The sequence below is a fragment of the Ctenocephalides felis genome, unplaced genomic scaffold (genome assembly GCF_003426905.1).
Source record: "Ctenocephalides felis isolate EL2017-DRISC unplaced genomic scaffold, ASM342690v1 CF-g0.4_SCAFFOLD_01886, whole genome shotgun sequence".
NCBI lineage: Eukaryota > Metazoa > Arthropoda > Insecta > Siphonaptera > Pulicidae > Ctenocephalides > Ctenocephalides felis.
Window position 1 is genome coordinate 52,718,754 of NW_020538040.1, and position 15,614 is coordinate 52,734,367.

A 15,614-nucleotide genomic window follows, 5' to 3' on the forward strand; every position below is an offset into this window, starting at 1 on the left:
GTTCTCTTACCAGCAAAATGAATTTTCTTTATGATTGAATTGAATGATTTTATTATGTAACATCAAATTATATTTGACTTATAACAATAATATTATTTGAGGATATGGAATGAGAGAGAGAGGTGTAGTTATTTTATATAATAACTTGTCATTTATTTCATTGCGTTAAATTAAGTTTCTCGTCAAAATATATAATGTTCAAACTCTAAACCGCAATCACGTAAAGTATTTGGGGATGTACCTAGACAAGAAACTAAACTGAAAAATCCATATGCAAAACAGGGTGAACATCCAGAACACCTTCGAAGGTCGATGATTTGGCTACTCAGTAGTAGATTGCAATTTCATTATACAAGGTTAAACCAGTTTGGATGTATGGCATCCATCTATGGGGTGCTGCTAAAGTTAGTTATTTACAAATAATGCAACATTTTCAAAATAAAATACTTAGACCCTTTCGAAGACACGGGGCAAAAAGTATCTAAAATGGTAATTCAGTTTTGAAAAGATCGTCCGATTTCAATAATTCAAAAAACATTTTACTTGTACTCACAAAATAAAAAAATGATCAAATTTTTGAGAATGTTTCGAAGATTGAGTAAGAAAGTAAAATAAATGCAATACTGGCGATCATTTTGATTATTATTGGATCATTAGACATATGCACATCAATTTATCAGATTTGTAGAGATTTTTATAAAAAATATGAAATTTGTTTACATTTTTGTGAACTCCGTAACATTCGTTAGGCGGCCACGCGGCGCTTACGCGCTTTGATATTTCGCCTATAAACAGCCAAAGCAGCGCGATTGCTTTGAAAAAAAGTTCAAAATATCTAAAATATTTCGAAAAATAAAAAAAAAATTCTTTTTCAAAAATTTCAAAATTCTCAAAAAAAATTTTTAAAAGTTAAAAAAAAATTGAATCTTTTCCAGCATGAAGTTCCAGCAATGTGTCTTAAGGTTTTTATTTGTTATTGTTGACACCTGTGCCAATTTAAAGGTTCAGTTTGATCCTTTTTAACCCACCCAGATGTAAGCTCTTATAGAGGTTATGTAAAATAAACTGTAGATTTAATTTAAAATTAACAATACACCTTATAAAACAATTAAATAACGTATACATATTAATTAATTGAGGTCTCGTAAGCTAAACAACAGTGCTCACAACCAAAAAAACTAACAACGAAAGAAAATCCTTATGTTATGGGTTTTCAAACATTTCCGTTGATCTCCTGATAGTGACGTCGTAAGAATTAAGACAATGGCTGGTTATTCGGAAAAAAATCGGATTTTTACTTGTTTTGGGTAAACCTTTTTACCACAGGTCTTTAATCCCAGCTCTACCCTATAATATATTCATTTACGAGATTTGGTATTAATGTATTAATATTAAATATATTAAAACGCTGATAACTAAAATTAAAATATTACTTTTATTACCATATTAATTAATCATTAATAATTTCCCACTACAGTTCTCTAACTTACGTCTGACTTTTTGACGCAGGTGTAGTAAACTTAATTACTACTTTTTAAATAATTCAAGATAAAATTATATTTTGAACAATATGATATTATATTATACTAAACTTTGCAGATTTCAATTCATGGAACAGATTATTTAAGTTTTCGTTGTTAAACGGTTAATATTCTCGACTTAACGAGAGTTTAGAAACTCTGCAATGCAAGGGACAAATTAACATACTGAGTACTAAATGACGGTTGACTGACTTTTATTTTTCTTCGACTTTAATTTATTCTCCAGCCATACTTTAAGAATAGAATATGTAGTGCATTATATAGCTCTGAGCTTTATTAACATTCCGCTCTACAAGGTATATATATATATATATATATATATATATATATATATATATATATATATATACGTATATATATATATTATACTTGTATATCTGCTATGTGAAAAGTTCTATTTTTGTACCGAAACTTTTCTAGTTACAAAAGCAATAATTCATATAATAATGTCTTCGTGCTCTATTTGAAGAAGAGTAGTTTAGATACAAAATTATGTTCTGACACAAAATCATTGGATGAGGGCCATAATTTAGTCTTTATGTACAAAAATTAGATTTGATTTATGGAAAAAAACTTATCGTATATGTAATATGTATTGTATTGTAATGTATATGAACGTTATTAACCTTTTCTCAGCAATTTAGTAGAACATGTAACTTTTATTGTATCAATTATATTGTATAAGAATATTTAAAAGCCATTATGAGAAATAAGTTTATGAAATTAATTATAACAATGATAGTAATAATTATATAATAGTAATCGAATTTAACATATATAATTGTCTTGGCGGAGTTATTGATAATATAATAATATTTATTTATAAATTTAATTTACTAATAGTACAAAAAATAGTGAATTATGGACTAAATTCCAGAATAACGACATTTTCAGTCAATAAAGTTTCCTAAAGGCAATACATCTACGACCGTCTATTATTTCTATAACTTCTTCTGAAAAAGTGTCCAAAGAATATCATTCTCAGTTGTAATTGTATAACAAAATATAAATATGGACGGGATTATAATTGGAAAAGTTTCGAATATGTGTCATTGATGGCGTTAAACAAGTATCTATAGGAATATAATTTAAATCAGTCACAAAAACAAAATCAGACTATTTGGCTCCAATAAGAATTGGGTTCATTAAGTAGTGCAAGAGTAATTTGGACAATTCTACTGAGAACAAATGATCTTAACTATTATATTAGAATACATGGACATTTCCATTAGTATATTATATATATATATATATATATATATATATATATCCATATAATATAATGTCCATATAAAATATAAAATGTCCCGCTTATCATAGTCTCAATCTAGATATACATACAGCATTGAACTGAGAGGCTGTGTAAGTTTATCAAAAATAAAAACAAATGATACATGTCAAAAAACTCACTGTTTTCTTTTTTACAATCAGATTAAAAAGTTTATATACGAATAAAAAATATATATTTAAAGAAACAATAATAAACGATAATGCTCGTTCTCTGCTTTCAATTTAACCTCAATTTGTGATAATACTTTCAAGATGAATTTAAACGGAATCAAAATAAACCGTTGCGGTTTATTAGTGATTTTTGTAGTAGCAGTTATGTTATTCTACTACGCTAAATTACCAAGTGATGGTGATAATGAAAAATCTAATTTAACTAATATTCGCCAGCTAATTATTGGTTCCGTTGAAGCGGCAGTTAATGGTGGAAAAGAAGTTGTTCTGATTTCGAAGACTAAAAATTTGGATTTGAAGAGCAAAGGGAAGACTAGAAAAGGCGCTAAGGATCTTGTGACTAATGCAGATTTGAGATCACATTGTGTTATGTACTATGGTTTGAATAAAATGTATCCCAATATAAAGATTATTTCGGAAGAAAAGATTTCAGAGGCTGAATGTCCGGTGATGAAGCCTCTGGAGTTGGACTCTGCCCTGTTGGATACTGATGTGCACAAATTGCTCGATGAGAATGTTAATACGGAGGATATTACTGTTTGGATTGATCCTTTGGATGCTACAAAAGAATTCACCAAAAACCTATACCAATATGTGACGACAATGGTGTGTGTGGCAGTGAGAGGAAAACCGGTTGTTGGAATTATACATTTCCCATTTAAACAAAAGACTTATTGGGCTTGGATTGGACACGCAGCTTCCGACAGTTTACTGCAGATTAAAAATAAACTAGTGACAGAAAAGACTGAAAATGCAGATCCCACATTCATTGTATCGAGATCACATGCCGGAGGTGTCAGAAATATCACAAAGACTGCATTTGGAGCCCGAACCAAAGTTATACCAGCTAGTGGAGCAGGTTACAAGGCCATGCAAATCGCCCAAGGAAACGCAACAGTCTACATCCACACCACGGTGATAAAAAAATGGAAAATTTGTGCAGCCAATGCAATTCTGAACTACCTCGATGGAGACATGACAACTGTAGTTGGTGATAAAATAGACTATTCATCCACTTCTAATCCAAAGAACAAAGGAGGCTTGTTGGCAGCTTTGAAGGATCATAATATGTATGTGGAACAACTCCAGGGTCGGATTAAATGAGGTAAAAGATGTTGAAGAAGAGTAAAATAGTGGTGGGGTAAAGAGTTAAAAAATTAAAAAGTTAAAAATTTAAAATTAGATTATGATAAATATTTTTGTCAATAGATTTTTGATAGTTATGTGATTCTCAGATAAATTCAATTTGATACAAAAGTATGTAATGAATTACTATATGATAGAATAGATAATTTAGTTAAAGTTGTTTGTAAATTGACACAGTTTTGGGAAAATACAATTTATAAATAAAAATTAAGAAATGATGTCAATTATTTTTAATACAAATATAGAACACAAATATAGAATAATATATATAAATACAAATATAGAATAATAATAATTTCATTAGTGATGAAATAAGAAAGCCAAAACAAAATAGTTTTCAAGTTAAAGCAATAAAAATATTTTTTTTTTGTCGAAATGTATATATTTTTCTTGAAAAAAGTTGACTTTCCAGAAAAAAAATTCAGTAAAAAATATTTGGAGGCTTTCAATGTTTTTGCATATTTCAAATTTGAAAAATAATTCGCTATATAAAAAACGATTCACTCAACGTTTCCATATTATTTGGTTAGACAGCGTGAAGATCCAGAAATTCCTTTTAGAGCACAATCGTTTTTCCTATATATTACATAACCCCAACAACAACAACCGCTGCTGTAATAGCCTATCTATGTTCAATCAAGCGTCAGTGTCCATTTTTCGATATTCAAATCGAAATTCGTTAAATCTATATTTTAGTGTATAAAACCTTTATCCATTTGAATCTGTCTCTATAAAAAGTATTAATAATTGAAAAGCATGTGAGTGACACCCTTTGTTCTTCGTATATTTATTAAACATTTCGTAACCAGGCGCATAGGCTTTGAGATGGAACCTTTTGTGCAGCGTAATAAAAAGCATTGGAAAAACAATGATTCAAAATTTCATTTGCAGCGAGTTCGCTTTTTGTGCACGACGCGTTTTGTATTGTCACGAAGTGTATGTTCTCGCTGTTCTGGGAATGTACGTCATGCAATATGATATTGCACAAAAAATTGTACATAACTTATGTGTGCATTACATTATTGTCTAGTTTGCGATGGAATTCGCTGCAATATATCGCATGTGCACTGCCAACATATATCTTGGCATATTTTTTGTTGCATTAACTTGTAATCATTTTCGAAGTTCTCAAAGAATGTTTGCTTGCGAAAAATATATTTATATACGAGTCTGACATAGGAATTTCTTTTATACTTGTAATTCAACAAAATATTATGAATTTTACAGAATGTTTCATTCAAGCCTTCATTTCAAATGAACTATTAATTATAATATGATTCGTATAGGGAAAACTTTTTTTTTTATTTACATTTGTGAATTACAATCTGTCGTTCCTATACAACATTCAGTAATTTTGATGGTTTATTGAATAAAGGTAAAAGGTCGAAAGGTCACCCATTGGTGATCCGATTCGATGTTGGATATGTTTAGCTTATAGATGTAGTCTTGTTGTGAAAATATTTAATTAAGACTTCGAGTAATTAATTGTACATATTATAGGATTATTAAAGAATATCAAAAAGGGGCCGTTTTCTTCTGAGCCGTTCAATGCCATGGTTTTTTTTATTAAGTTTTTGGCCATCATGTTAGGGTGGTTCTGTATTCTATCCTTGTATCTCAGATTGAACTTTTCAATTTCTTTCTTAACAGTGTTAATGTTCAAATCTGTATGAACCAACCAATTTCGAACATACTTGGGTGCGTTTATAATTTCTTTCAAAATCATGTTTTAAAATCTTTGTACTATGACAATGTTGGATTTGTGTGCCGTTCCCCAAAGCTGTATTCCGTACGTCCAAATTGGTTTCAACATGACTTCGTACAGAAGAAGTTTGTTCCATGTGCTCAACTGAGATTTTCGGTTTAACAACCAGCACAGTTTTCTTCTCGTGATTTCCAGCCGTTGGCGTTTCTTTTGAATATGTTATTTCCATGTTAGTTTGGCATCTAGGTGCAAGCCCAAGTATTTAACTACATTGTCTGTTGCAACCTTTGGTTAAAGAATACAACAGGTGGACAAGTATTTCTCCTCAAAATGAAGGTGATGTGAATTGACTTCGAGCTGTTAAAATTGAATCTCCAAAGTTGAAACCAGTGTTCGATCGAACATAGACTTACCATAACATTGATCTATTTTATGGCAGAATTGGTCGGTAAACTCTTCTCACATACACTGTAGAACCCCGTTAAGATCATCATGCTTGTAACGATTTCTTGCATAATACGCCACTATACGCCGGTTCCTGCGCCATTAAACATATTGCTGCTAACCAGTATAAAACTTATGAGGCATTTTTAGTTCGTTTTTTTAGAAAATATATAGGATTTGATTTTATTATGTTTGTACATTTTATAATTATTTATAAATAACTTCCCGTAGGGTAAGTTATAGTAATCGTACAAAAATTGAAAATAAATATTTATATTATAATGTTGATGCATATATTTATGTTTCAAAGGTTTCAGAATGTTTTGGCATTAATTTATGGATATGTATGTATGTGTGTGTGCGTGAGTATAGATACAATTCTTCATCTACGTTTCCAGAAGAATTGATCAACCGATTCGAATTATTCAAAAAGCATTTGATCCTTATTTACAAGAAGACGTAGTGAGATATTTAATTTAAAAGTTAACTTTTAATTTTAAAATTGATATTATATTTTAGCAGGTTTTTTTCTGAAACAATGTCCTTAAAAATTATGCTGAATGATGACACACGCACAGTATGGAAAAGTACAGAATAAATAGTTAATCAATTACAGTTTTTTATTTTGACTATTTGGCTGCTAATAAACAATTCAGGAATATGGATATATATATATATATATATATGTGTATATATATACACATTTTCAAGTTTGTGTGTGTATTAATGTAAGCCTGTGCATGTTCGTGACAGATCTCTTTATTCCGAAGTTTTTCCAATAGTTATTTGTATTTTTTTCTCCTAGCTTAATCGATTCTCAATCTCATCCTTTTTCGAATACCAGTAATATATCAACTTGGCTTGACATCATTGGGAAAAAAGAAATTTTTTGTAGCAAGTTCAATAATATTTCTTTTATTTACTTACAATTATTTACATTTAAACATCCTTATTTTCATATATGATTAAAATGCTTAATATCTTTTCGTGAAACCGAATACATTTTCTACCCTTCATAAATCCATATTTTTGATGCACAATGTAAGAACATAGTAACAAAATCTAAAAACATTTATATTGGTTGGAGTTTGATAAATTGGCAAATTAAGTTTTAATGTATTTTATTATTTGTAATTGATTACAGTTGTTTTAGTAATTGATTATGATCGTTGATTATGATCGCAAAATAATTATAGTTTGTTTTAAGATCGAAACGATAGTTAAAGAATTACCAAATTCAGTTAATTCAGTAAATATGTTTTATTCTTTACATATAATTTCTTACATTTTATTTAATTGTATAGTACAACAAATATCTCAGAAATTGTCTCTTCATGAGTAGCATAGTAATTTGAAACGGTATGCAGTTAAAAATACAAAAATTTTTGGAACGCAAAAAAGATCAACCGTAAATCACCATGTACTCAGAATAATTGGTTATAGTTCTCAGATATATTGACAAACAAGTTTGTATTATTTTAATGACTACCTATTTATCTATACCTATAACTACATAAGTTTTCTATTTGAATAGTGTTATTAGAGAAAAAGCTTATGGTGAGAATGATTTGATGATATTGAAAATGAATTTAAAATATCTATAACTCCCAACAAAATCTGTGCCATTGCCTAAAATTTTGGCTAAACAGATCTCTTGTGCTGGGGAATAAGGCTCTTATTCTCGTCCTACATCTTTCGTCGGCAAGCGGCTGAAACGTCAACCCGAAATAACAAATCGCCTAAACTCCCAGCGATGAAATACATCAAGCCCATGAAACATTATATTGCGCATATCCGTATGAGAAGAACATGTACGTCGGCGGTGTCAAACTCAAACACTGTTCTGGAGCAACTTTTACAAGCATATCATGGTTAATAAAAACTGTTTTGTTCATTTAAGAACTTATAAACTATGGAATTCACAGCAAAAAACTATACAGGTAGTGTTTACATTCCTTACATACATATTTACTTTATCTTACATATTACATATGCAGTTTTTAACTTCCCGTAGGGTAAGTTATAGTAATCGAAAAAAATAAAGTTTTAGAGGTGAATATTTTCTGAATAGCAGTTTTTTCAGAAAACGACGTATCCGATTAGAGTGATTCAAAAAGTATATTGCTTGCGACAAGAAATGATTAGTTTTAGTAAATATAGATAAAGATCCTCGCCTAAATCTAAACACGTTATTATATTAGACATATAAAATACGACGAAGCAAATTACAGTTCTTATGATAATTATTTTAACATATTTGAAATTATTGTCATCACTCATTGATAATTTTTATTGATGATTGAGGACTGTACGAAAAGTTCCAGCAATTTGCTTTGATGCACTATGTCATGCACCACTAGTTTATTACTACATATTAAGGTTTATACAAAAACCGACATTTCAGAAAACCGGTTTTCGAATTTTAATTTTACTAAAAAACCGGTTTTAATCGGTTTTCGAATTTTATATAAAAAATAAATTTTTGCTCGAATATTCTGTAATTTATCCGCAAATTTAATGTAATTTAGAGCAGTATTTGACTGAATTTATTTATTGTTCAATTTTATAGATAGTAAACAAAATTATTTTAATTTTAATTAGTAGAACTAAAAAATAATAATTAATAATAGTTAGATATTGATAATATTTAATTTTACACATATCTACAAAACTAAAAGCGATGATTACAATTTTACCATCTTCAGCAATAACTTTTAAATCGAATAAACTTTAAATATTTGAAGCCTAGTTGTTGAATTGTAAAATTTGGCTCATATTTTGAAACAAAAATAAAAGCAATAATTGAAGTTTTGCATCTTCAGAAAATATGTTACTACTTTCACATTTTTTTTGTATTTAATTTTCCAGACCAGTACAATATTATGTAGAAATTGCTTAACGTTCACCAGACCTAATGTTTGACACTGCTGTACTATGTATATGAAGAAAAATACTTCCTTGAATCGAGTACAGAAAATGAGAATAAATTAAAAACATATTCTAATAATAAAGGATGACTATAATAATAAGTACATCTCTCAGTGGGCTAAGATTTATGATAAATTTAGAATGTTTGATATCTTCTGTATATGTTTCTATGAATGGTATAACAAAAAATAATTATGGTAATCGGATGAATTTATTGAGAGATTTATGGCGTAGGAGATGTACAAAATATATGTATTTTATGGTTATCGTTAAATAAATTTAATAATTTAGACAATATAATATTAGTAGATGATATTATGATAGTTTATCAGAAAATAAATTAAATCAACACTTCTTGTTTTCATTTCAGAATCTATCCATTTGTCACATCACAGCCATTTTCTTTATCCTCTAAATTAATAACTTCGAGAACGAAATTATTGAGTTCTTTAATCTATAAATGTTTAAATAGATTTTTTATATTCCTTTAATCGATAAATGTTGTGTTTAAAGAAAACGCTCATTCAAATACTCGAATAGATCTTATAAAACTTCAATTCGAATCGAACTAAATGTTTTAAATTTCATTGCAGTGTACATTGTCCAATACATTCTATAAAGCAAATCTCTATTATTTTCCCAATAATAGAACATAAAATACACTGCCGTACAATAGCAGAGTTTTAAAGTTGACATAAGAACCATGCAACTGACGTTCACCTAGCAGCTTTGATTCAGACATTGAATGAGCACTCTATATACCATTTTGTTCTCTGTTGAAAAGCCATAGAATTTTTAGTTCGAAATTTCTTATAAATAAGTTACGTAATACACTTCTTAAAATGTAATGGCTTAAACGATTTAAATAATTAACGAATCTAAGATGTTTGTATTTGATCATTGCATATATATAATGGAATAAAACAGGTAGTACTTGGGCTGAGTGAGCTGAGCTGAGCTAAGCTCTAACTGGATTCAATGAAAAATAATGTGAGAGAGAAATACTTTAAATTAATTAATATGAAAAATGTATATAATCTTGTTGTTTTTTCTCAAGAAAACTTACAGAATCTTTCCGATGTGTGTAAAAAATTTACCTAAAAAAAATTAAGATTTAGCAACATCTGAAAACTTGAAATTTTTACACGGTTTATTATTCAATACTTGTTTTAAAGTGTTCATCATTCAACCTTATTATCAATCTAAATTACCAATCAAATGCTTTAATTAATTATTATAATAATACAATTTATTCCTGAGATATCTTTCTCACAAACTAATCGACACGATTCCCAATAGACGCCTTTCGAACGCTTTTTAAATTTTCAAATCTATGTGAAAGATTTTTGACAAAAACAACTAATAAGAAAAACAGTTTTACCGAATCGTAAAAAACTTAACAACGTTAGTTCTCAAATTTTTGAACTTGGTGCATCTATTTCTGAGAAAACGTCGTCGAAAACAAAATTTTTACCCACTTTTTCCAGTTTTGGTAACACAACAAATAAGATTTTTTATCAAAAATAAACTTATCCTTCCTTATACACAATAAAACAATTTGCTATATAAGTCGAAGTACGTGATTTTTTCTGATGCTTAAAAAATCTGTAATATCCTTGAATCGTTATCCATAACAATTTATACTAAATTATGTATTAGTATAGAACAAAAAAAATGCAATTATAATTTGTAATAACAACTAAATAACTTGCTGTCTTGAGCTTCAAAATTTAGTAAATTTAGATAATTTTCTAAATAAAATTAAATAACATTATTCATTAAAAAACTTCAGCGCATTTTTCGTACCTGTGCAGACAAGAATAAATTAAATCACTTTTTGCAAATAATAGAGTAAAAAATGTGTTACGTGCGAGTCTTTCATAATCAATGAAATTTAATTAATTTTATGTTCTTCGCGAAAGTCGTCTTCTTTCACTTTGCAAAAGTTAGTAAGAATTTTTCAAGAAAACTTTGCAAGTTTCGCAGCTGATAGATTATTTATTTCAGTATAATATTTTTAATACGCTTGAAAAGAGTTTGGAATAAGAATCATCATTATGGAACACTAATGTTGTACAAATTTTCGTACTTATGCAAATTGCAAAGTTAAATATTTTTTTAGAGTATATAAGTGAGTTTTGGAATTCTAGCATTGAAATTAAAATTATTTACAATATTAAAAATTTTTTTTTGAAATTAAAACAAAAAAAAAATGAAAAAAAATGTCTCCCACAAAAACTGATTGTTTCTTCATAATGTCAACATGAACAAAATGTTTTTTGAATCATTTGAAAAAAAAAATTGAAAAGAACAATGTTTTGCACATTACGAATAGAATGTTTTGTTGAATCATTTAAAATAGATGGTGAGTTCTCTCAAAAGCATAATTTCTATTTTCTGCACTCTTTGCTCCGTATCTCGGAAACGGCCGGACCTGTCTTTGTCAAAAATTAATCAGCAAGTCTACCTAATCAGTAGGAATCGAATGCTTTTTGAATTATGGAATTTGTTTGATCCATGCGCCCGAAATCGCGGACGAAAAATTGTATCCATACATACATATAGACGGAAATGCTTCTTACAACTATGTATATATTTTATACCGGAATAGTTTCGAAATATTCCAAATGTCTTGAAATTAGATAATTTCAAGTGTTTTTTTTTTTTAATTTTCATTGGCTTCCGCTTTACAGCATTTTTAGCCATCTACATTATTCATATCATTTTTCAGCATTATTCTATACAATTCTTACATATATATTTCTTATACATATATCATATATACTATCTCTTCTTATATCCTAATCTTCCATTTAATTTTTCTTTCAACTGATTTTTATTTTTCTTCTTGTTTCTCAATATGTTCTTCTCATCTTCTAAACTAAACTTCTTTTTTTTTCTTCTTACTTGTAATACATTTTTTTCTTGTATTCTACAAATTAACAATCCTTAATCTAATTTAATATTTTATATTTTATTCTGGTATTGCTGGAGATTCGAACCGAACTTCTCCAGCGTGTGAGTCGAGAACGTTACTGAGTGAGCTATTTCCGCCGCAGTTTTATTTGTTAAATCGCTATTTAAATAGACTTTGGTCACGATGTGTATACTCGCCAATACTCAAAATTCTGCTACTTCTCCATGACGAGTATATACGTCAATCACAGTTATAACTGTGCAATCAACGTTATCCACATTCTTTTCGAGAAGTAAACAAAATATATTCATGAACTTGCCGTGAATCAGTTTAAAGCACGAGTGTAGGAGTAAGTTTTATAGCTAATAGATTATTAATGCCGATATAATAGTTTGAATCAGAAATCGTTTAAAATTCTTAGCCTTCCCTTACATCGTTCCATGCGTGCCTCGATTAGCTTTAGCCGCTAAGTGCGAACAGCGTGGTGCGTGCGTGATTTACAAATTACGCAACTTCGAACCCTGCCACATGGCGGGGTTCGGAAACAAAAGTCAACATTCGCATAACCAAGGAAGGAACTTTGTTTAGGCTAACTTGCTATTGAGTTAGGTGTTTGATAATGTATAATCAGTTTCGTGGTACTTTTCCGATATTAAATTTAATGCTTTATATAATTACGTATTCTTAACCTTCTATTTTTAACTTCCCGTAGGGTAAGTTGTTGTAATCGTCCATAAATCGAAAATGAAAAGTTTTGCATATCTTGACTTTTGAGAGGTTTTTGAACATTTTGGCATACCGCAGAAAAACTTGATGTGTATGTATGTGTGTTTTGTGAGGATACTATTTTCGTCTACAATTTAGGGCGCACGAATCAACCGATTTGAAAAATTCAAAATAAAATCCAATTCTTACTGATGGGGAAACGTGCTGATTAGGTTTCGGCAAAGACAGGTGCAGCCATTTTGGATATTAGAAATTAAATGTGCACAAATGGTAGTTCTTGAGAGAAGAAAGCATCCGATTTGAATGATTCAAAAAAACTTTTGCTTGTATTGACGAAACAATTGTTTGTGGGGAAAGTATTTTTTTTTTAATTTCATTTTTTTTATTTTTGATTATTATTAGTAGATAAAAGATTATTAAGAATTAGTAGATTATGATTATTAATAGATAAACATTTTGATAAAAACTTTATTCAAATTATGTTTAAAACTAGTGGTGAATGGTATCGTGCTTTAAGAAAATTGCTGGAACTTTTCGTATGAGGAATATTAAATGTGATTAAATAGATTATTATAAATACTGTAACTTTCATCATTCTTATTGTATAAAAGTAAATACACAAAACTTAATCAATCGGAATCAAAATGAAGAACATTGTCTAATATTTCTAAGTATTATATAAACGGAATTGCAAAATTCAATTTTTTTATTTGAAATATATAAGTAATGTTGAGAACTTTAGCTAGAATTAGAATTAAAAAAATTTCAATAATTAAAAAACAAATTAAAAAAAAAATTTCTTTGCCCGAAAACAATCGTTTCGTCAACACAAGCAGAAAGTTCTTAAATGATTCAAACTGGATGCTTAGTTCTTTCAGAAACTGACATTTTTTGGACTTTTAGCTCTAATTTTCCAAAACGGCTGGATCTGCCTTTTCAAAATCTAATCACCACTTTTACCCATCATTATGAATTGAATGTATTTAATTTTTTGTATTTAATTTGCCTTTCTCTTTTTGTTTCGTATTTTGTCTTTGTTAAGTTAGATTTTATTTTATCTGTTTAAATTTCAGCTAGAAAGGCAAGAAAAGCATGTAACATAAAACAAAACTAATTGCTGGTAAGTGATCTATCTGTATACAAGTAACAATTATTATTAAAAGAAATCGAACAAAAAACTTACTTTTTGGCTCTTCAAAAGCAATTCTGTGTACAGATCATGTTAATGTAGGACGCTAACTCAATACAATAATGTAAATTTGTTTAAACAAACATGCTTCATCCTTATCCTTTTGGACCATATATCAAAATCAGTATAGCTTAGTTGTTATAAAGACTATCACTACCGTAACCTACCGTAACCTACTTGAAAATAAATGAACATAAATAAATATAAAATAGTGGTTTAAATTTATTTAATTTGTATGTTCTATTTTATTTTACTATATTATTTGTAATTTTTATGCTTTGGCGTAATTTGTTGAACAATTACCCTAGACTTCAATATTACATTGAAGTTCATTCAGTATCTCAAATTTAAAATTTAATTATTCATTTATTTATTTTACAAGCGGTCGGTATAATAATATTATAATAAGGCTTAAGTCAATATTTTATAGGTTTAATACTAATTTAATTAATTATTAGCTATTTTATTACTTATTTATTTATTATTTAATTTATCTACTATAATCTTATTTATATTCTCCAAAATCTCCACTATGTCAGAAATGAATAATACTGAATATGTTTCAAAACCGATTTTTCATATATTTATTATCCTGGCAGTAAATCTGATCTCGTTTTACTTAGCAAGTATTAGAATGGCAATGTACGGGTTTAGTTTAGAAAGGGCGCGAAAAAAGAAACCGGCCGCGGTCGGGAATCTATAAATTAAATGATATTTGACCAGGCGAAAGATTAATGGACCTCATGAATTTCATTTTTGATAAATGATATGAAGAATACGAGATGCTGACCCATATACATGTGACTGCACACTGTCTGTCTGCGTCTTTGGCGCACGTATCAAACGAAAAACAAATATTTTTATGAAAAATTACGGAATATATATCAGAAAACTTATAATACTTTGAAAAGCGGACGACGAACGACGGCTTCGTTTTTCTGGAAGAAGGATGGTTGAATCCATTCTATATTTAATCCTCCATTTTTCAAGTGCAATAAAAAATAAATAAATGTGGAAGAGAAAGCTAAATTTATGAAAAGAATAAATTCATTTAAGATAGTGATTAATAAACATCCAGATAAAGTTTTAAAGTTTTATTTCGTAGTAAGTAACTAAATTTAGTAACTTTTTTATTAACAAATATATTAATCTTCTAAGTTCATATTTTGTTTTGTTTTGACCGAAAGACTTCAAGATGAATGGCAAGAGGAGAACAACACAAGTTAATCAATCTTATTAATTTTATTAAATTCTAAAATATATTTTTATGCTTTTTCAATAAATCTATCGGATCAGCTCCGTGTAAAGAAAGTAGGAGTATGTTTTCCCTAATACTGCTACTATATTATTTTTTAAGACAACAGCTAATAATGTTGGTAATAATTTATTTGTTCATTCTTTTTAATAAAGCCTCCCGTGACTTAGTAGTAAATGCTTAGACGATGCAACTGCAGGGGATTCCAGTTTCAGTACGCGCTAAAATCTGAATCAAGCAGTAGTGATATCGGTTTTTACTAAAAATATAGATATAAATATACTGCGTTCTGCTCGATGGCA

The 15,614-nt window shown here is 28.6% G+C and overlaps 1 protein-coding gene across 1 annotated transcript; it reads left to right on the plus strand.

Moving 5' to 3' along the window:
• The first annotated feature begins 3,083 nt into the window (after positions 1-3,083).
• On the plus strand, positions 3,084-4,106 carry LOC113375084 (putative inositol monophosphatase 3). The gene has a single exon (XM_026615032.1). It carries the CDS (start codon positions 3,084-3,086, stop codon positions 4,104-4,106), a length of 1,023 nt encoding a protein of 340 aa, XP_026470817.1.
• The last annotated feature ends 11,508 nt before the right edge of the window (positions 4,107-15,614 follow it).